The 23,989-nt window shown below is 37.2% G+C and overlaps 1 protein-coding gene across 6 annotated transcripts in view; it reads left to right on the top strand.

Moving 5' to 3' along the window:
- OSBPL2 (oxysterol binding protein like 2) overlaps window positions 1-23,989 on the top strand; it is a 114,090-nt gene that overhangs the window by 56,456 nt on the left and 33,645 nt on the right. For all 6 annotated transcript variants that reach the window (XM_036749424.1, XM_036749421.1, XM_036749426.1 and 3 more), the window contains 4 exons: window positions 6,121-6,196; window positions 10,565-10,699; window positions 18,574-18,671; window positions 23,636-23,818. In XM_036749424.1, the coding sequence (XP_036605319.1) occupies window positions 6,121-6,196; window positions 10,565-10,699; window positions 18,574-18,671; window positions 23,636-23,818 (492 nt within the window). The remainder of the gene's footprint in view (window positions 1-6,120; window positions 6,197-10,564; window positions 10,700-18,573; window positions 18,672-23,635; window positions 23,819-23,989) is intronic.

Raw genomic sequence — 23,989 nt, 5'->3', positions numbered from 1 at the left:
TCCCCTCACCTACCCCTTTCTTCAGTATTATTTTTGTGTCTCCTTTATGAGTGTTGACTTGTTTTTTCATGATTTTTTTGCATTACTCTCATTTCTCTTCTCAGTTTTTCTTCTACTTGTCTTACTTGATTTTCAAAATCCTTTTTGAGCTCTTCCATGGCCTCAGACCAATTCATATTTTTCTTGGAGGTTTTGGATGTAGGAACTTAGACTTGGTTGTCTTCTTCTGAGTGTGTGTTTTGATCTTCCTTGTCAACGTAGTAACTTTCAGTAGTTTTTTTCCATTTGCTCATTTTCCCAGCCTATTATTTGACTTTTGACTCTGTTAAAGTAGGACTCTGCTTCCAGGATGGAGGATGCATTGTACCAAATTTCAGAGGTTTTGTGCAGCTGTTTTTAGAGATACTTCTAGGGACCTATAAGTTTTCAGTTCTTCCCCTCTCTAAGGTGTTTATTCCCCTTCTGGTCTGTGCTCTTGTCTGTGAGTGACCTCAAGCACTCTTTTATGTCCTGGAGCTATGAGGAGGGTCCCCCTGCTCCACTGTGGCTGTAAGCTCTGCTATGCTGGTGCTACTGCTACCTAGGAACCGGATCCAAGTATGGGCAGAGCAACAGAGTTTTGCCTCAGTGCTAGCAAAAAGACCCCTGTAGTCTCCTTCTGATCAGTTGTTTGCTCCCCTTACTGTCGATGGGCTAAGAGCTCTGGGAGCAGCCACTGCCGCTGCTGATTTAGTCACTCCCAACCCCAGCTATGGCTGGGGCTGTGCTGAAACAGCCTGTGCTGGACTGCATTCCACTCCCACCCAAGTGTGACGGACCTTTCCTGCTGACCTTCTAAGTTGTCTTTGGCTTCTGTGGGCTGAGAGGTCTGGAAACTGCCACTGCTGCCAGTGATTCAGTCACCCTGAGGTCTGCTCTGGCTTTGCTTGGGCCCAGTCTGTACTGGTGCAGTTTGTGCTCCTCTCTCACCCTGGTGCGATAGACCTTTCCTACTGACCTTCCAAGTTGTCTTGGGCTGGAAATTTGTTTCACTCTGCTCTAGAATTTGTTTAGAGTTGAGTCATCTCAACTTCCTTATTTCTGTTGTTGTCACCAGTATCCTCCTAATTATTCCATGTTGCAAGTTTAGCCATCTTTAATTCTTCCTTCTTCCTCATTCTCCATATAGTCATTGTCTAGTCTTGATCACCTCTTCATCTCTTTCATCTGCTCCTTACTCACCATCCTCATTGCTACAACCATAGTGCAGTTCTTTATCACTTCTCTCCTAGACTACTATAATAGGGCCCTAACTGGTTTCCTTATTTTAAATTTTATCCCTTTTTGGACCATCGCCTTACTTAACATCTAGCCCAACTGGTCTACTCTGTTTTTATCTTGTCATCTTCTCTTGCTCTGTGCATTTATCAGTCAGTCAACATTTTTTAATCACCTACTATATGCCAGCCACTGTGCTAAGTGCAGAGGGTACAAAAAAAGTCAAAAGATAGTCCCAGCTCTCAGGGGGAAGACAACATTTGAACAAATATATAATTAACAAAGAGAAGTCATTGGAATTAAGAGAGGGTTGGTGAAGGCTTCCTATAGAAGATGGGTTTTTAGTTGAAATTTAAAGGAAGCCAGGGAAGTTAGTAGTCAGGGTTAAAGAGGGAGAGCATTCTAGGCCTGTGGGACAGCCAGAGAAAATACCAGGAATTGAGAGATGGCGTCTTGTTCTTGGAACAGCTACAAGGCTAGTGTCATTGAATCAAAGAGTACGTCTTGGGGAGTAAGGTGTAAGAAGACTTGGAAGGTGAAAGGGGGCTAGGTTATGAAGTGCTATATTTTTAATATTTTATTTTTCCACAATTATATGTAAAAATAATTTTTAACATTCATTTTTAAAGCTTTGAGTTCTAAATTCTCTCTCTTCCTCCCCCCATCCCCCTTATTAAGAAGGCAAACAATTTAACATAGGTTATACATGTGTAATCATGCAAAACATTTCCATATCAGTCATGTTGTAAAAGAAAACATAGAGAAAAACCCCTCAAGAAAAATAAAGAAAGTAAAAAACGTTTGCCGACACCATTGGTTCTTTCTCTGGGGATGGATACCATTTTTCATCATTAGTCCTTCAGAGTTGTCTTTAATCATTGTATTACTGAGAATAGCTAAGTCACTCTCAGCTGATCATCTTATAATATTGCTGTTACCTTGTACATAGTACATGTCACTTTGTATCAGGTCATGTAAGTCTTTCCAGGTTTTTTCTGAGAGCATCCCACTCATTTTTTATAGTATAATAATATTCCGTCACAATTGCATACCACAGTTTGTTCAGCCATTCCCCAGTTGATGGGCATCCCTTCAATTTCCAATTCTTTGCTACCAGAAGAGAGTGGCTATAAATATTTTTGTACACATAGGTCCTTTTCCTTTTTGTTTTTTATCTCTTTTGGGTACAGACTTAGTAGTGGTATTGGTAGGTCAAACGGTATACATGATTTTTATAGCCCTTTGTACATAGTTCCAAATTGCTCTATGAAGTGATCGAATCAATTCACAACTCTACCAACAGTACATTAATATCTCATTTTTCCCACATCCCCTCCAACATTTGTCATTTTCCTTTTCTGTCCTATTAGCCAATCTAATAGGTATGAGGTAGTGCCTCAAAATTGTTTTAATTTGCATTTCTCTAATCAGTAGTGATTTAGAGCATTTTTTTTAATATGACTATAGATAGCTTTGATTACTTCATCTGAAAACTTCATGTCTTTTGATCATTTACCAGTTGAGGAATGGCTCTTATTTTTATAAATTTGTCTCAGTTCTCTATATGTTTGAGAAAAGAGGCCTTTATCAGACAAACTTGCCTCTAAATTTTTTTTGTAGTTGCATTTGCTAACTGTATTTCCCTCCATCCAGTTCCCCCTCTGTTTATCCTATTTTCTCTCTCCTTTCACCATCCCTCCTCAAAACTGTTTTGTTTCTGATTGAACCTTCTCCCAGTCTCCCTTCTATCATCCCCCCTCCATTCTCTCTTTGAGTCAATTCTAATGAAAGTAAGGAGGTTCACTCCCTCCCTCTCACCACCCTGCATCTTTCTCTTACTTTAAAAGCTTTTTCTTGCCTCTTTTATATGAGATAATTTGCCCCATTCTACCTTTCCATTTCTCTCAGTGCATTCCTCTCTCACCCCTTAATTTTATTTTTTCAGATACCATCCCTTCATAAACAACTCACACCTGTGCTCACTCTCTCTCTCTCTCTCTCTCTCTCTCTTTCTCTCTCCATATATAAATATATGTGTGTATATATATACATATATATATATACATACATATATAAATATATACATATATTCCAACTGCCCTAATAATAAGAAAATTCTTATAAGTTATTAGTATGATCTTCCCATGTAGGAATATAAGTAGCTTAACCTTATTAAGTCCCTTATGATTTCTGTTTCCTTTTTATCCTTCCCTTGAGTCTTGTATTCGAAAGTCAAATTTTCTATTCAGCTCTGGTCTTTTCATCAAGAATGCTTTCTATTTCATTGAATATCCATTTTTTTCCCCTGAAGGATTATACTCAGTTTTGCTGGATGGGTGATTCTTGGTTGTAATCCTAGCTCCTTTTGCCCTCTGGAATGTCATATTCCAAGCCCTCCCATCCTTTAATGTAGAGGCAGCTAAATTTTATTTTATCCTGACTGGCACACTACTAGAATTGTTTCTTTCTGGCTGCTTGCAGTATTTTTTTCCTTGACCTGGGAGTTCTGCAATTTGGCTATAATATTCCTGGCAGTTTTCATTTTGGGATTTCTTTCAGGAGGTAATCAGTGGATTCTTTCAATTCCTCTTTTACCCTCTGGTTCTAGAATATCAGGACAGTTTTCCTTGATAATTTCCTGAAAGATGATGTCTAGGCCCTTTTTTTGATCATGGCTTTCAGGTAATCCAATAATTTTTAAATTATCTCTCCTGGATCTGTTTTTCGGATCAGTTATTTTTCCAGTGAGATATTTTTGCAGTTCTTCCAAGGTGGTGTGATCTAAGGAAAGGTGTTTACTCCTATCCTGGCCTATGCTCTGGTCTGTGAGCAATCACAAGCACTCTTTTCTACCCTGCAGCTGTGACAAGCGTCCGCACTGTACTCCAGCCTGCAAGTTCTGGTGTGCTACTGCTCCTCCTTGCCCTGTGACTGCCCCCCAGGACTGAGACTCAGATCTGGGCAAAGCAACAGAGTCTTTCCTCCAGCGCCAGCAAAGAGACCCCCAAAATCTCCTTTTGATCAGTTGTTCGACCCCCTAATTATCTGTCCCATGGGCTGAGAGCTCTGGAAGCAACTGCAGCTGCTGCAGATTCAGTAGCTCCCAAGGCCTGCTCCTGGTTTGCTGGAACCAGGTCTGTGCTGGTGCAGCCTGCATTGTACTGTGGTCCACTCCCACAGTGATGCAACAGACCTTTCCTGCTGACCTTATAAGTTTTCTTTGGCTGTAAAATTATTTTACTCTGTCTTTTTGTGAGTTCTGCTGCTTCAGGAATTGTTTTATGGCATTATTTAAAGGTGTTCAGAGGAGTTTTGGGGACAGCTCAGGCAAATAGCTGTCTTTTCTCTGCCATCTTGCTTCTACTTCTTTATAAAGGATTTTGAATGCTGAACAGAGCATTTTATATTTGATCCTGGAGGTAGGAAGGAGCCACTAGAGTTTATTTAATAGGGGTGGGGTGGAATGACATGATTGGACCTGCACTTTACGAAAATCACTTTTGTGGTTCATTGTGGAATAGATTGGCATGGTCAGAGACTTGAAATAGGCAGATCCACCAGCAGGCTACTGCAGTTGTTCTGGTGTGAAGTGATGAGTGTTTGCACTAGAGTGGTGACAGTGTCAGAGCACAGAATGGAGCCTATTCGAGAGGTTGTTGCAGAGGTGAAATTGACTTCCTTGGCAACAGCTTTGGATTATAGGAAGTGAGAGTGAGGAATCCAGGACAACTCCTAGGTTGTGAGCCTGAGGGACTGGGAAGATGGTGGAGCCCCCTATAGTAATGGGGAAGGTAGAGGGTGGGGAGGCCAAGTTCAGAACCGTGTAGGACACCTGTTTGTGTGATCTGGAGGAGGATCCAGCTTGAAATACTCTACCTACTTATTCCCACCTGTTGAAATCCTGGGTTTCCCACTTACTGCTAGCATGACCTTTGGCACTTTACTTAACCTCTCTGGGCCTCAGTTTCCTCATTTGTAAAATGAGAAGATTAGAGTAGATATCTGTGGTCTTTTTCTAGCTCTAAATCTGTTTTTTCTCTTTAAGGCTTAGTGCAAGTGCCACCTCCTTGAGGCCTTCCTTGAGGCTTTCCTTGATGGCCCTTAGTAAACTGACAGTTTTACTCCCATATTTTTTCTAGAATGCTTCATCTAGATCTCTCCATTATTCCTCTTGTGTTTTACCTTGGATTATACTAATATGTGTATGTGTCATATTTCCCTTAGTAGTTATTGACCCCTTGATGTCAGGGACTAGGTCCCTTTTTATCTTTGTGGCTTTAGGCCCTTTAACGTGGTAGGTGCTTAATTACTGTTTGTTGAATTAAATTGAACCACAGTTCTTGTACAGTGTTGTGTACTGCCAAGTCATATATTGTTTCTCAGGGTAGATTCTTTAAGTTCATTTTAAACACAGAATTTAAATAAATCGAATGCCCAAGCTGCTTTGAACATAAAGACACCTAAGAAAGGAAAGTCCAGTGGTATGGATTATAGGTGATTCCAAAAGCTTAATCATATCAACAAGTGTTGCTTTGTTTCTCTGTTGAGTATATGTATTTGTTGTCTTCTTTTGTTCCACTAATAATCTCATTTCTGGATAATTCAAATTGTTGCATTACTCTAGAGTAATAATAAGTATTTTATAATATAAAATTAATATAATAACATATAGAAATCTTTTCCTTTTGGGCAGTTAATTAGAAATAGAACCTCTCCCTCAAAACTGAATGAATAGAGAATTACAGGAATTAGATATGAAAATCTAAAGAAAAATTGTCATGTCATAGAAAATAGCCATCAGTAAATCTATTTTATTAGTAAATGCTTATTATTAATATTGCTGCAACCTTGTTTTCTTTGAAGGACATCATTGCCTGCTCCAATGTTTACTAGAAGTGATTTCAGTGTGTGGAGTATATTAAAAAAATGCATTGGCTTGGTAAGTTTGAATTGTCTTATTTTGAAATATGAAAGTTTTTAACCTTTTTATTTTCAACTCTTATGAATTTAACAGTCTTATTGTAACTTGAAAGAAAAAAGGTATATATATACACATATATATCCATACATCCACCCATCCATATCTCTCTCTCTATCTATCTAGTATCCCAAAATCCTTAGTGCAGTTTTAAGCTTTTAAAACTTAAACTGTACAAAGACTTTTTGAACAGCCTGTATGTTTATACACATACTTGCATATATACACAATATACATATATATATACACATATATTTACATGCATACATATAAAATATATTGTATATATATAATACAAGCATGTGTATGCATGCATATACAAATGGAGTCAAGAAGAAATTATAAAAAGGCAAAAGTTAGAAGTTCTGAATGGGGCGGGGGTGAGGGGAGTGTTGGGCAAGACGAGAAGAGTAATACCTGAGAATGATCAGTAAAAACTTCTTTTAGGAAGTAGTACTTAAAGCTGAGTCTTGAAGGGAGCTAGAGATTCCAAGAAGAACATCCTAGCTGTAGGCAACAGTTGCCTTGGAAAAGGCTCAGAGATATAGTTGACTAGAACAAAAAGTGTATGACAGCTAGTTATATGAAATAGGTCTGGAAAGATGGGTTGGAAACAGATTGTGAAAGGCTTTAAATGCCCTCTATCCAGTGAGCTTTTTGCCAAATTTGTCATTTCTATACCTTCACAACATCTTTGCGCTCAACAAAATTGACCCTTACCACCTTTCTCCTGGACTATTGCATTAGCCTTCTAATTGGTATTCTGCCTTAAGTCTTTCAGAATTCCAATCCAGCTTCTATTTAGCTACCAAAGTGATTTTCCTAAAGTGTAGGTTTTCCCATGTCACTCCCCTCCTCAGTAAACTACTTTGACTTTTATGACTTCCAGCATCAAACATAAATTGTTTTGTTTGGCATTTAAAGCTTTTCACAATTTGGCCCCTTCCTAGCTTTCCATTGTTGTTACACTTTATTCCCCTCAACTCTAGGATCCTGTTACATTAGTGTATTTCCTTTTCCTTGCACATAGCATTGCATCTTCTTTGCACTAGCTTCTCTCCATGCTTGGAATACTTTTCTTCCTCTCTTCTGCTTCTTAGTGTCGTTGGCCTCCTTCAAGACTCAGCTCAAATCCAGGCCTTTCCTGGTCCTCTCAGCTGCTAGTGCCTTTCCTCTCTGAAATCTGCTCCATATATTTTACATACCTAATCATTTACATGTTGTATCACCCATTGGGATTCAAGTTCCTTGAAGACTGGGACTATTTTTACCTTTCTTAGTGTTACCAAAATTTAGCACAGTGCTTCATACATTAATGAAGCCTTGAGTTAAGAGTTTCGACTATACAAATTGAAAAAAGAGTTGGATCCCAGAGATGTGGAGGTAGAATTGAGAGAAGTTGGCAACTCACTGGATAAGAGGAGTGAGAGAGAGTGAAGAGCCAATTCCGGAGGTTGTCAGCCTAGCTGATTGGTAAGGATGACAGTACTCTAGATGGAAAAAGGGAAATTAGGAAGATGGGGTGAATTTTGAGAAATTGAGTTTTGTTTTAGACATGTCGCATTTGAGATGCTTATGGAATATGCAGGTGGAGATGTCCAGCAGAGGGCTGTAGGAGTTGAACTAGAACTCAAGAGAGAGAGAGATGAGGCCTTGATGTGTAGATTCATCATCTGCATAGCTGTGAAATTTGAATCCATGGAAACTGATGAAATGACCTAGAGACAAAGGAGAAGGCCAAGGATAAATCCCTTGGGTATACCTACACAGAGGAGATGGGACATTAATGATGGTCCAGCAAAGGGGTGGTCAGGTAAGTTAGAAGAGAACCAGGAGAAAGCAGTGTCATGAAAACCCAAGGTGGAGAGGATTTGCAGGGGAAAGGTATGATCATCAGTGTCAAATACTGCAGAGATGTCACAAAGGAAGAGGAGTGAGCAAAAACTATTGGGTTTAACAATTTAGAGATCATTGGCTAGTGTTCAGTAAACCAGAAAACATGTTACTTAGAAATGAGCTCCCTGTTTGACAAAAACTGCTTAGAAAACTGGAAAAAGAAGTCTGGCAGAAATTAGGCTTAGAGCAACACCTTATGCCACATTCCACAGTACATTCTAAATGGGTGCATAACATAAATATTAAAGATTATACTATTAAAAAATTAGATAAGCAGGGCACATACCTTTTACAGCTATGTGTAGATGTATTCTTAACCAAATGAGGGATAAAGGCCAATATACAAAAATAAAATAAATAACTTTGATAACATGAAAATGAAAAGCTTTTATACAGGCAAAATTTACGCACTTAAGAAGGGAAGCAGTTGAATGGGAGAGCATCTTTGTGTCAAATTTCTCTGATAAGGGCTTGATATACAAGATATAGAAACACTTAACAGATATAAATACACATACACATTTGTGTATACACATGTATGTGTAGTTACACATATACACGTATATGTGTGTATACATACATATGTCAAAAAAGACATTCTGCAATATAAATGGTCAATGGATATAAATAAACAATTCTTTAAAAAAAAAAAGAATTGCAAACTATTAACAACTACATGAAAGAATACTCCAAATAACTAATAATAGAAATACAAATCAAAACAACCCTGAGGTTTCATTGGTAAAGAATAACAAAAGATAGTTAATACTAAGTGTTGAAGGATTGTGAGAAGATGAGTACACTAGAGCACTATTGATCAAGCTGTGAATTAGTATACCCATTTTGGAAAGCAGTTGAGAATTATGCAAATGAAGTTACTAAAATAGCCATAACTTTTGACCCAGCGATTCCATTGCTAGGTTTATACTCCAGGGAGGCCTTTGATATAAGGAAAGTCCCCATATATGCCAGAATATTTATAGTAGCCCTTTGTGATGGCAAAGAATTGCAAACAGAATAGATATCCATTGATTGGAGAATGGCTAATCAAATTTGGTACATGAATGTAATATGATATTATGTCGTAATGTAAGAAATGAGTATGAAAATGATGAGTACAGAGAAGTATGAAAAGATCTACATGAATTGATTCAGAGTGAAGTAAGCAGAACCAAGTAAACAACATACCCTGGAATTACAACAGTGTCCATGGAAAGAACAACCATATACACCTCAAAATCAAAATTAATATTGCAAAATTATGTAGAACAATCATGGCTTGAAAGAAGTGATTTGATAAGACGCCTTCACTCCATCCCTTTTGCAGAGTTGGGAGGTCTACAATTGTAGCACGTTGTACATATTTTCAGACTTTTTAGATGTATCAATCAGTTTTGCTAATTTTTTTCCCTCTTTTCCTTTTCTTTGTCTTTAAAAATGTTATTTTTAAATGGAGTGGCTCTCTGAAAGGGAGAAAGGAAGGGGGAGAGATACCCCAGGAAACTTTGGTTATGTAAAAAATAGGAAAATATCAATAAGAACTTTATTGTTTAACCATTGTCTTAGAGACAGCAGCTTCAGTTGAGTAATAGGGTTAAAAGTCAGATTGCCAAGGGGTTGAGTGGGATTTGAATTAGAGGCAACAAGTGTAGACGGCTTTTTAAACTTCAGACCTTCATTATGTCTAATCTGGGTTATTACATTGATATTCTAATTGGTCTCCCTGCATCCAGCCTTTTTCTTTTCTAGTCTGTCCCCTAGCTATCATGTTCTATCATAGTCATGTAACTATAATCATGTCACTCCCTAGCCCGGGAATCTTCAGTTGTTTTCTCTGGTCTCTAGGATAAAATGCAAATGCCTCTGCTTGTCATTTCAAAACTTTCATAATCTGGCTACAACATTTTTTCAGATTGATTAAATATAACCTTACCTCATGCATTCTGTATTGTAGGTGAATGGCCCATATGCTGTTTCCTATACATGACATTCTGTCTCCTGTCTCTTTACACAGGCTGCTCTCTGTCCTTACCTCCATGTCTTGGAACCTTTAGTTTTGTTCAAGACTCAGCTTAAGTGTCACCTAATTGAGACCTTTCCCTCTTACCTCCCTCTCAATTGTTAGAATTTTCCTCTTAAATTACTTTGTATGTTTTAGTCTACACTTATCTGTGTGTATATTATTACTGTTCAGTAGAATGTAAGCTTCTTGAGGACAATGATTTGTTTTTGTATCTCCAGCTCCTATCACAGTCCCTAGCATGTAATAAGTTCTTAATATTTGTTGAATTTAATTTCTTGGAGTTTAGCAGTGAAATGGAAGAGTAATATAGAATTATAACTTTGAGGAAATGGCAGAGTTAAGTGAAAGGCTTTTTTTAAGGCACCAGCACCTGCACCAGAAAGGTGGTAATTTATTATTTCCTGATCTAGGAATTGTCGAAAATCACAATGCCTATTGTCTTCAATGAGCCATTGAGTTTCCTCCAGCGAATTACTGAATACATGGAACATATATACCTCATTCACAAAGCTTCTTTTCAAACACAACCCTTGGAAAGAATGAAGGTAGGCAACCTCAATCTGTTTCTGCCATTAACCCTTTTAATTCTTAAAATACTGGGCTTTGTTATATGTAGAATTTTTAAAGAAACCGGTGTTATAATTCTTAACTATGATTAGGGAATTTCCTTGTTGGGATATTATAAAGAAAGGAAAGAGTAGATAACTAACTCTTGAGATTTAAATGCAGTGCTATCAAGAGTCAGGAAAATGGGAATTAGTTCAAATAATGTAATGTAATTGAAAGTGCTTTGTAAATTATAGAGTACTGTACAAATATAAGACATTTATTATTATTATTATTGTTTTAGTACTTTGAAATCTGTGATTTCATGTGGTTACTTCATGGATACAGATACCTTTCTCTGCTTTATCATTTGACTATGTCTACTCCCAAATGTTAGGACCATGACATGTTTTGAAAAGTATTTCTGATATATATATTTCTCAGGAGCATAGTCACCTTTATGAAGAGATATCAAATAATAGCTCTTGATAATTTTTTGGAGAGAGAAGCAGTTGTATGATGAGGTGGCATTTCTCTTGAAAGTGTTGTAAATTTTTAAAAATTTATTTTTTTCAATCAGCAAAAATCCACCTTTACTTTCCCCACCCTGCCTTTCCTTTCTCCAGTTTGAGAACAAAAGAAAAACAAAACCTGTGTTACAAACCTGAATAGTCAGGTAAAAAAAAAATTCCACACTACCCATGTCTAAAAACATGTGTTCTTAATCCTTCATTTTGCTCTCAGTCCTTTAGAATCTTCGTTGGTCAGTATGCTGATCAAAGATCTTAATTCCTTCAAAGTTGTTTTTGCCAAATTACTGTCATTGTATTAATTGTTCTCCTTGTTCTGTTCACTTCATTCTCCATCAGTTCATGCAAGTCCTCCCAGGTTTTTCTGAAACCACTGCTTTCTCATTTCTTACTGCACAGTAGTATTCCGTCACATTTACATACTATGACTTGTTCATTTCATTCCCCAATCTATGAGCATCCTCTCAGATTTCCATTCTTTGCCACCTCACAAAGAGCTGTAAATATTTTTGTATATCTTCAGTTTGTTTTGCTTAGGACTAATCCCTCCTTAAATCTACCTTCCCTCTACTTTCCCTTCCCCCCCAACCCCTTTCCCTCCCATTACCCTGTTGAGTAAAATGTATTTCTCTACCAGCTATGTGTGTATATATCCTTCTCTCCTTTGACTAGTTCAGATGATAGTGAGGTTCAAGCATTGGGTGCTCCCCCCATACCCTCCTCCTTGTTTATGTAGATGTTTACTTGTATACCCTGATTATGTATCATAATTTTCCCTAACGTTCCCGGGGAATCCCCAGTATATTCTGCTTCTTCTTTCTCTTTATTCTCTAAAGATCATCAAGACATAAAAAAATCACTACCAAACCATGTCTAATTAGACTGCCTCTCTGACCCTTGATGATCACAGGGTTCAGAGGGGATGCGTGTATCAGCTCCCCATATTTGAATGTAAGCAGTTTACCCTTGTTTAGTCCCTAATCATCCATTGTTTGTTTATTTTACTTTTTTACATTTCTCTTAACTCCTGTGTTTGTACTTCAAAGTTTCTTCTTGGCTCTGGTCTTTTCATCAGGAATGTTTGGAAGTCTTCTATTTTGTTTATGGTCTATTTTTTTCCCCTTGTGGCATTATACTCAGTTTTCTTGGTACGTTATTCTTGGCTGTAAGCTTGTATCCTTTGCCTTCTGGAATACTATATTCCAAGATCCCCTCTCTTCTTTAGTTGTTGTTCAGTTATTCAGTCATGTCTGACTCTTCATGGCCCCGTGGACCATAGCACACCAATACTGTCCATGGGGTTTTCTTGGCAAAGACACTGAAGTGGTTTGCTATTTCCTTCTCCAGTGTATCTTTTATAAAGGTGACTAGTAAAGCATATGTGATCCTGACTGTGGTTCCTTGGTATTTGAATTCTTTCTTGCTTGCTTCTTGTAGTTTTCTTTGACCTGGAAACTCTGAATTCTGGCCATGATGTTCCTGGGAGTTATTTGGAGGTTTCTTTTAGGAGGTGACTGATGGATTCTTTCTTTTCTACTTTGCCTTTTGGGATGCAGCCAAAGCAGTACTTACAGGGAAATTTACATATCTAAATGTTTACATCAGTGCAATAGAGAAAGAGCAGATCATTGAATTGGGCATGCCATGAAAAAAAACCACTAGAAAAAGAACAAATGAAAAATTCCTAATTAAACACCATATTGGAGATCCTGAAAATGAAAGGAGAGACTAACAAAGTTGAAAGTAAAATAAAAACAAAAAACCAAACATTAAACTAATAAAATTAGCTGCTGGTTTTATGGGAAAAAAAAATAAAGAGTTGGTTAATTTTATTTTAAAAAAAGAAAACCAAATTACCAGTATCATAAATGAAAAGATGAACTCACTGCCAATGAAGAGGAAATTAAAGCAAAAAGGAGCTATTTTGCCCAATAATATGCCAATAACTCTGATAATCTAAGTGGAATTGATGAATATTTACAAAAATATCAATTGCCTAGGTGAACAAGAGAGGAAATAGACTACTTAAATAACCTCAACTTAGAAAAAGAAATTGAACAATCAGTGAACTCCCTGAGAAAAAAATCTCCTATGGCCAGATTGATTTACAAGTGAACTCTACCAAACAGTTCAAGAACAATTAATTCCACTGCTATATAAACTACTTAGAAAAACAGGCAAAGAAGGTGTCTTACCAGATTCTTTTTATGACACAAATATTATGCTGATACCTGAACCAGAAAAGCAAAAACAAAGAAAGAAAACTATAGACTGATTTCCCTAATGAATATTGATGCAAAAATGTAAAATAAAATACTATCTAGGAGATTATAGCAATATATCACAAGGATCATACACAATGACTAGTGAGATTGATACCAGGAATGCTGGACTGGTTTGATATTAGGAAAAGTATCAGCATAATTGACCATATTAGTAACAAAACCAACAGAAATCATATGATTATCTGAATAGATTCAGAAAAAGCTTTTGACAAATACAACACCCATTCCTATTAAAAACACTAGAGAGAATAGGAATAAATGGAGCCTTCCTTTAAGTATTATCTATCTAAAACCATCAGCAAATATTTTCTGCAATGGGGATAAAGTAGAAGTCTTCCCAGTAAGATCAGGGGTGAAGCAGGGATGGCCATTATCACCACTACTGTTCTGTATTTTACTAGAAATGTTAGCTATGGCAGTAAGAGAAGAAAAAGTAATTGAAGATGTTGCACTAAGCAATGAGGAAACAAAATTATCACTCTTTGCAGATGATATGATGATTAGAGAATCCACTAAAAAAAACTAGCTGAAATAATCAACAACTTTAGCAGAGTTGCAGGATATAAAATAAACCTACATAAATCACCAGCGTTTCTATATATTACTGACAAAGTCCAGTAGCAAGAGAGAGAAAGAGGAATTCCTTTTAAAATAATTATAGACAACATAAAATACTTGAGTCTGCCTGCTGAGACAAACCCAGGAACTATATGAATTCAATTACAAAACACTTTTTATACAAATAAAGGCAGATCTAAACAATTGGAACTATCAGTTGGGTAGGCCAAGCCAATATAATAAAAATGGCAGTTCTACCTAAATTAAAATCTATTTATTAAGTGCCATACCAGTCAAACTGCCAAAAAATTATTTTATAGAGTTAGAAAAAATAATAAAATTCATCTAGAAGATTCACAAAAGATCAAGAATATCAAAGGAATTAGTTTAAAAAAATGTAAAGGAAGGTAGCCTACCTGTACCAGACCTCAAACTGTATTACAAAGTGGTAAACATCAAAAAATTATGGTACTGACTAAGAAATAGAGTGGTGGATCAGTGGGATAGATTAGGTACACAACACCCAGTATTAAATGACCATAGTAATCTAGTGTTTGAGAAACTCAAGGACCCAACCTTTTGGGACAGGAACTCACTATTTGACAAAAACTATTGGGAAAATTGGAAAACAGTATAGCAGAAACTAGGTATAGACTTACAGCTTACACCATATGCCAAAATAAGGTCAAAATTGATACAAGGTTGTTTCAACAATCTGGCTAGCAGCTGTTGTGGGGGTGAAAGACCGACACAAACCCAATAACAAGCATGCTGCCAAAGCCCAGGTTCTTTTGATCTGCTTTACTAAGGAAAGCAACGTTAAGAGGTTGACAAGTTTACTTTAATCCAGCATACAGACATCATTCACTTAGTTCAGGGGAAAAAGCCAGCACTCTGAACTTCAGAGCAAATACAAATTACAAACATTGACAGACCAAATACAATTCATGGTTACCAACATCTGAGTTCAGCCCAGGAGCTCATAACAAGGGCTGGTCCAGAGTCACATGTGCGCCACCACTGCTGTGGGTAAGAGCTCCAAAAATGAGAAAGCCAACCTCTGATTTTATATCTTTTTCAGGTTCAAGGGTGAGTCACACATGCGACTCACCCACATGACCTAATATTGTCACAAAGAGGTGACTTAAACCCACGTGGTCTAAAAGCCTCTGATGTCCCAAACATGTCACTCAAACTCATGTGTAAATTAGGCCCTCCCCTGAGGCAAGGAGGATTCCACGACTCCCAAATCTAATCAAGGAAACAAAGGCCAAACTCTTCAAGGGCACTTGGTTGAACTGAGTGCTAAGAGCCCATTTTGCCTGGCCACATTCCCAAACAACTAACTTGACCCTTGAGTTTTTCAGCAGGGTATGACTGCTTGTAGACTAAAGAGTTCTATGTTCCACATTTGGGGGGGATGCACCAGCTCTGCCACACCAGCACTCCTCCTTCCCCAAGAACCCCCAACCTGGACTGGGCTTAGATCTTCAGCAGGCTGTGCACTCCTGCTCTGATCCGCCACTTAATTCCTCCCACCAGGTGGGCCTGGGGCCGGAAGCAATTGCAGCTGTAGCTGCCCCACCTTCACTGCCTGGGGGGCGGGGGGTGGCTGGCAGTGGCCGAACCTCAAACTCCGAACTCCTTCCACTCCCGCAGCTTTTCCCACTAACCTTCTCCGCTGTCTTTGGTGTTTGTGGATTGAGAAGTCTGGTAACTGCTACAGCTCACTGATTCAGGGTGCTAGGGCCTGCTCCTCCTGGCTCCTGGTCTGGTTGGTCCTCACCGCCCATGCTGGGCTCTGCTCCACTCAGCGCCCAGCTCTGTGTGGGATAGACCTCACCCAGAGACCATCCAGGCTGTCCTGCTCTGGAGCCCTGCTTCGCTCTGCTGTTTTGTGGGTTCTGCAGTTCTAGAATTGGTTCAGAGCCATTTTTTATAGGTTTTTGGAGGGACTTGACAGGGAGCTCATGCTAGTCCCTGCTTTCCAGCTGCCATCTTGGCTCCGCCCCCCTATCCTCTAAGAGCCCATTTTGTTTACCAACGCAATGATTTAGACATAAAGGATGATACCAGAAACAGATTAGGAGATCAAGGGATCGTTTATCTGTCAGATCTGTGGAGAAGGGAAAAATTTATGACCAAACGAGATAGAAAACATTATGAGATATAAAATGGATAATTTTGATTATATTAAAAAGATTTTGTACAAACAAAACAAGTTGCAACCAAGATAAGAAGGAAAACAGGAAGCTGGGAAATAATTTTTATAGCAAGTTTCTCTGATAAAGCCTTTATTTTCTCAAATATGTACGGAACTGAGTCAAATTTATAAGAATAAAGTCATTCCCCAATTGATAAATGGTCAAAGGATATGAACAGGCAGTTTTCATGTGAAGAAATCAAAGTATCTGTATTTGTGAAAAAAGTGTTCTGTATCATTATTGATTAGGGAAAGAGAAAATAACTCTGAGGTGCCACCTCATACTTATCAGACTGGCTAGTAAGGAAAATGGTACATGTTGGAAGGGTTGTGGGAAAATTGGGACTCAAAAGCAGTATTGGAGTTGTCAACTGATCTAGCCATTCTGGAGAACAAGTTAGAACTATGCCTAAAGGGCCATGAAACTGTGCATACCCTTTGATTCAGCAATACCACTACTAGATCTTTATCCCAAAGAGATCTAAAAGGGAGGAAATGTTTATTGCAGCTCTTTTTGTGGTTGCAAAAAATTGGAAATTTGGGGAATGTCCATCAATTGGGGAATGGTTAAACAAGTTGTGGTATATAATTATAATGGAATATTGTTTGTGCTATAAGAAATGACAAGCAGGATAATTTCAGAAAAACCTGGAAAGACTTATATGAACTGATGCAAAGTGAAGTGAGCTGAAGCAGGAGAACATTGTATAGAGTAACAACAATATTATACAATGATCAGCTATGAATTAGCTATTCTCAGCAATAAAATGATCCAAGATAATTCCAAAAGACTCATGATGAAAAATGCTATCCACCTCCAGAAAGAACTGATCTAGTCTGAATGCAGATTGAAGCATATTATTTTTCTTTTTTTTATGTCTTTTTTTGTCTGTTTTCTTTCACAACATGACTAATATAGAAATATGTTTTGCATGATTACACAAGTATAATCTATATCAAATTACTTACCCTTTTAGGGAGAGGAGAGCAAAGGAAGAGAGGGAAGGAGAGAAAATGGAACTCAAATTTTTTAAAAAATGAATGTTAAAAATTGTTTTTACATGTAACTGGGAAAAAATAAAATATTCAAAAAAATTTTAAAATAAGTCCTAAAAAATCTTTATATTTTCAGGAGCTCATTGAATTTGTGCCTAAGCTGTGTTTTTCTGTGAGGGTTTGCTTGTAGGTGCTTCAGCCATTCTCTTTTATTTTTGTGTTTTGAGTGTCTGCATCACCATAAGAGTTTTTAATGGCAAGATTCTTTTTTTTTTTTTTTTTGGTTGCTCATTCTTCTTACCTCCTGATTTCAGACTTAATATAATGACTGGGTTTTGCTACACTTACAGAGGGAAAGTTCAGGCTAGTCCTGTTGCTGTTTTCTTGGCATATTTAGTGTTATATTCCAGATCTCTGGGACAGACCGAGAACCTGCAGACTTTCAGTGCTCCCGAAGTAGTCTGATCCAAGGCAGCATTGTTCCCCTGATCTGGGCTCTATAAATTTCTTTTCTGAGTTTGGGTCTGAGCAAGAGGACACTGCTACTGGAGTCAGCCCTTGTCAATGAAGTGACGAGAATTGTATTCTCTCTTTTGGCCTGGAATTTCTGTCCTAGGTACTCTTCTGCAGGCTTCAAGTTGGGCTAGATGTTGAAACTGAGACCCTGCACTGCTTTTGGGTTATGAGCTACACTGTTGATGCTTCTGAACTTCCTTCTTTCTCACTACACTGCCCAGGGCCTTCCTAACCAGGAATGGGACCCCAGGGCACAGATCTCCTTCTTGGTCCACCTTGGATCTGTGATCCAAAACTGGGAAGTAGCACCAAAACTGCCAGTTAGCACCTGTTCCTGCATTCTGCATGAGTGCCCAGTGTAGGTCTGGGACTTCTTGCCTCAGTACATAGCCTCTCTGTGGTTTCTTGAGTGCCACTCGAGTGGCAAGCTCCTGGCTAGATTTTGTCCTCAATGTCTGCAGACCTCTGTGTCTGCCTCCCTATTCTGACTCAGGCTGGCTAAATAACTAACTGTGACTTTTTCTGGATTTTCCCATCAGTGTTTGGTCTGATGCATTTTCTAGATGTGTTTGAAGGAATGTTTTTTTTTAATTAGGAGAAGAGGAAAAAGCTTATTTTACTGCTTCCTTCTCCTAGTCGTGTTATAGCCTAAAAAAAAATTGTAAATAGAAAACTGAGAAATCACTCTATGAGGAAAGAATGAAATTAGTTATGCAATTGTCCCCCATACTATGTGTTTTACTTGCTAGAAAATAGCCTTATTTAATCCTGTGGGTTACTTACAGGCTGTAGCTGCTTTTGCAGTTTCGGCTGTGGCTTCTCAGTGGGAGAGGACTGGTAAACCATTTAATCCACTACTGGGGGAAACATATGAATTAATCAGGTAAGAACAACAGAACAAGTAAATGGTACACATCATTGATGTCTAGTGGTTGAAATTCCTTTTGCAAATAAAAACTATATTTTCAACATCAATTTTTCTTCTCTTAGAATAAATAACTTATTGTTATTTGAAAGATCTTATTAAACATTTTGAATTCTAGGGAAGTTATCTCTCATAAATGTAGAATATTGTTAGTAAAATATTAAAACCTTAGTAATTCAGAATAAAAGGAAAGACAATACTATAGGACTTACTAAAATGAAGTCTACATTGTAGGATATTTTAAAAGAAATGTAGCTTTATTATGTATCAAGAACTGTGTACATTATAAGCCAAAATTTAAATGGGTACTAATATGTAAAATGAGGTAAGTTCATTTTTATACCTCCCATGGTGCTTTCTTCCAATGTTGATTTGATGAATTTTGCGGAAAAGAAAGAACAGTTTAGGGTAGGCTTGTACTACGCAATAATATATCATAAATGTAAGATCCTTAATTTTGCCATTTATTTTAACTTTTAACCTAATAACAGTCATCTCTTGGGCTATTATTACCTCAATTTTGAAGTAGTGATATGAAAATGAATGAGTTTTTTATACAATACTAAACTTCTTGGCTAACTCAAATGCTAGAGAAATAATCAGTAACTGACTGCCAGTGTTCCCATTGTCTACTATGTGCTGTAGAGGACTACTAAAAATTCTTGTCCTCAAAAAAATTATAAATGAGTTGGAAGAGACAAAGCTAATATTCATTAAATTACCAAGATTCTTCTGGTACTGTCTCTGTCACTGATGAGCTGTGTGATCTTTCACGAGCCCCTTAACTCATCTTGACCTTAATCTCCTCATCTGTAAAATAGGGTGATTTAACTATAATTTCCAAGACCCTTCTAGCTCTAGAAGTTTAGATAACAAGTGCTAAATTGTGTGTTATTAACTGCAGGTGCTGTATTGCTATTGTTTGTTAGCCATTTCAGTCATGTCTGACACTTTGTGACCTCATTGGGATTTTCTTGACAAAGATCCTAGAGTGACTTGCCATTTCCTTCTCCAGCTCATTTTACAAATGAGGAAACTGATGCAAATGGGGTTAAGTGACTTGCCCAGAATCATACAGCTAGTCAGTGTCTAAGGTCACATTTGAACTCAGGGCTTCCTTACTCCAGGCCCACCACTCTATCCACTCAGCCACCTAGCTGCCCATGCTATACACATTCAGAAAAGGACAGATCCTACTGTTGGCCACTATACTGGCCTACCATTGTCAGAAAAGGTGGGAGAAACATTATAAGAAAAGGATCATAGAATTATAGGTTTGGAGCAGGAAGGGATCTTAGAATTCACTGAGTCAAGCCCCTTTATTTTTCAGATGAGGTATCAAGAGTTTAAGTGACTTGTCTAAGGTCATACAGGGGATAAGTGTCTGAGAAGGAATTTTAACCTAGTACTTCCTGACTTCAAGTCCAGACCTTTAACTTCTAAACTGTGCTATTTCTTATTAGTCATCAAGGAAGGAATGAGCATGGCTTTTGCAGAAAACACTGCAACCTATCTTCCTATAGCTGTTAGTATATATTGTAGAGTAGTAACGACAAAATGAATATTTTAGTTAACTGAAACACTGAATTTATTGGGAGATTAGTGAGAAAATCCTTTTAAAACCACATTAAATATTCTAATAACATTAGCTCACATTTATATAGCACTTTCAGGATTTCAAAGTGCTTTACATTCATTATCTAATTTGATTCTCATAACAACACTGGGAGGTAGGTACTATTCTTACAAATAACAGAAATTGAAGCTTTGTGACATTAAGTGACTTGCTCTGGATAGCACACCTACTAAAATGTCTAAGGCAGGATTTGAACCCAGGCCTTCCTGACTGCAAGATTAGCATTTTTTCTATTACACTATGCTACCCTCTCATTACGATATTGAAAACAATATTAAAAAATATTCAAGCACTGGGAATGTAAGTGAATTAAAATACATCAATCAACTTTCTGAAATAGTACAAAACTTAAAATAGCAGAATTGTGTTTGAGTCCCAGCTCTAACACTTAACTATCTCTCAGATCTCTATGTCCTTTAGTTTCCTTTCTCATAAAATGAGGATAATAACATACTACCTACTTCACAGGGTTTTTTTTTTGAGTAAAATGTTCTGTAAATCTTAAACTACTATGTGAATACAAATAATGTTGTCACTTCCACCACAATTTTTTTTTATTTTGGCATGGTAGGTAGAGGGCAGCCTTGTAGACAGGCTTCTCTGAGGTGAAATCCTTTTTCTGAAATGGACTGGCTGTGTGACCATAGATATGTCATTTAACATCTTAGTGCATCTAAGACTTAAGTTTTAGGTGAATTGCTGACCTACATTAGCAGTTCCCCACACAAGTTAAAGCACACATTCAGAACAAAACAGTTTAAAAAATAATTCTTTAGTAATTGAGGGCATTATAGTGCCAGAGGGTCATTATTCTGAGCATTAATTCTTATAGAACAGGATTGTAATATTTACATTAAAGGAGATTGTGTTGACTTTGGGAGGTAGAAAGAGATAAGAAGAGAAAAGATCCTTGACATCACCTTGTTTTCTTGCCATTTCTTTCTTCTAGAAGTGAAATATAGAATTTCTGGTTAATTGAAATTTTAAATTGGGGAGAGAGTAGATTAGCTGTTTTTGGTAACATAAATGTGCCCATTTTGTCCACATAAATCAGTACTATCATGTATGAAGGCAGTAATAAATGTCATATTTTCCAGTTCTCCTCTGCTTTCTGACCAAGTCTTTAATTTCTCTGTAGCCCTAGATGGTCCAGCTGACAGCCTTTCTGTGTGTACAGCTAGTGTTTGAATACTGTCTTGATTTTTCATTTGATTCAGATGCTTGCTGGCACAGAAGAGCTGAGCAGCTGCTCTTGAAATCTCATTACCTTTTGAGAGAGCTTGAGTAGTTAACAGGAATACATTGTACATGCTCCAGTGCTTCATTTCATTATGGATAGTGGATTTCAGCATGTGATCACAATCATATTTTGTTAGACCTGGGAAAAGACCTTAGAAATCCAATAGATTTGTTTTACAGATGAGGAAACTAAGGCCCAGAAAAAGGTGTGTGTTTATACTTTTGAACTCATGGCACTTATTTTCTAAGTATTCCTCTTGACTCTATCTAGACTCTCTTTCCTTTTGACTTATTGTTTATATTTTAGATATAAATTTGATGCCACTCATTAAACTTTTTGTTAGCATTTTGGTCACTGAGAGGCAAAATATTTTTTTTTAATTTTTTTTCTTTTTCTTTTCTTTTTTTTTCTTTTCTTTTTTTTTTGCAGAGGGAAGGCAGGGCATTTGGGGTTAAGTGACTTGCCCAAGGTCACACAGCTAGTAAGTGTGTCAAGTGTCTGAGGTTGGATTTGAACTCAGGTCTTCTTGACTTCAGGGCCAGTGCTCTACTCACTGCGCCACCTAGCTGCTAAAAGGCAAAATATAAAGAGTATATTTAATTTACTGCATAATGAAAAATTCTAGAGAATAGGTCTTTTTAAAGGGATGAAGTATTCTCAGAAGCTTGTAATGTTTAATAAACCACGACACCTAATGGTGTCTAACTTCACAAACTTATTTCATTAAACCAAATTTATTTCACAGACTGATAAAATTATTGTTCCTTCTTGGAAAAAAAAATCACATGTGATAAGTCATGATTTGATTCTTATTTTATACTTTTGTTAAAGAATGTCTTCCCATTTTATTTTACATGTAAGACCTTGAACAATCTTTCTAATATGGGGGTAACATAAATAAGTTAAGTCATTTACTAATGCCTTTTTTCCTCTACAAGATCCCCTTTTATAGCTAAAAATATGCTTTCTTTTCTTGGCTTGTGAGCCTTCATTTTGTAAATTACATCCTTTGGTAGGAAGGTTTTTAAAATCTTATGTTTAAACTTTCCTTCCTTTCCACAAAATACTTCTGGTTAATGACTGGAAATTCTAATTCTGGTTAAGTTAGTAATTATGTGGTTTAGCTTTTTAATGACTGCAACTGTGGGTGTATTCACAGTACCTGAACAATTATCAACTGACATTCTTTTTGAGAGAGGATTTTAAAAATCATGTCCCTGGCCAGAAATATATTGAACTATAAGAAATACCATGAGAAAATATCTTCAGGAATGTTCTAAGAATGCCTGAAGAAATGCTGTTCCAGGAAAGCCTTTTTAAAAGTAAAATGGTTTCTTGGGCAGTGGTGGGGGCTTTGGCATGGAGTGTCTTTGAATCTTTAAATTTAATGTTTTAACATCTTAGTACACTTATGACTGTTAAGGTTTAGGTGAATTGCTAATCTGCATTGGGAGTTCCCTGGCATTGTTGTGCCAGAGATAGTGCAAGAAGTTCCTATACAGGTGTCTCATTCACTGGTTCTGATTTGTTGTTCTGCTTCTTTATCCTAATCTGCTTCTTACTATAAACTCTTAATTATTCTAATGTAATACCTAATACTAATTCCATGAAGTATACCTAGGGGACCTTTGATATTTCCTTGTCATGTCGTCAGATTTGTTTCATGTTCTGCTAAGGTGAAAGTGATGTGTTTTGTCAGCATGTTCTTAATTATACAATTTGTTGAAATAAAATAATTATGTGTTAAGCATTTCTGGCTAAATACTATTTGTTTTGAATGATAGAACATATGTGCTTCCACTTCCCACTCTGCTTATAAAGGACAAGAATTGGGATATGTCCTAACCAAACCTCAAATGACATCAATTTACTACTGTCTGCCAACTGATGGAGCTATGAAAATTGGTGTAGATTCAGTATTTGTTTTGATTTATGGGTTGACCTTTATTTCTTTCAGTTTCAGTAACTGATTTTGTTTGAATTAATGTGGACCTTTATCCTTTCCATATTCCTCCCCCCCACCTCCTTTCTTTTTTTGGTTTCTAGGGATGATTTAGGATTCAGATTTATATCTGAACAGGTCAGTCACCATCCTCCCATTAGTGCATTTTATTCAGAAGGTCTCAATCAGGATTTTATCTTTCATGGCTCAATCTACCCCAAATTGAAGTTCTGGGGGAAAAGTGTAGAAGCAGAGCCCCGAGGAACAATTACACTGGAGCTTCTCAAGTAAGTATTGGGCAATTTAGCTCATGGATCTCTCCCCTTTAAAAGAGAGATGAGCTATTTCTTTGAAAGAGAATTTGCTTAATAAACATCTCTCTCTTGTCTTTGATTGTGTCCGTGCCCTTATAGTTTGATGGATTCATTTATCTCCTCTAACTTGGTCCAAGTAGATAC

This window comes from Trichosurus vulpecula, chromosome 3 (assembly GCF_011100635.1).
Source record: "Trichosurus vulpecula isolate mTriVul1 chromosome 3, mTriVul1.pri, whole genome shotgun sequence".
NCBI classification, from domain to species: domain Eukaryota; kingdom Metazoa; phylum Chordata; class Mammalia; order Diprotodontia; family Phalangeridae; genus Trichosurus; species Trichosurus vulpecula.
This window is presented reverse-complemented; position numbering and strand designations above follow the sequence as displayed.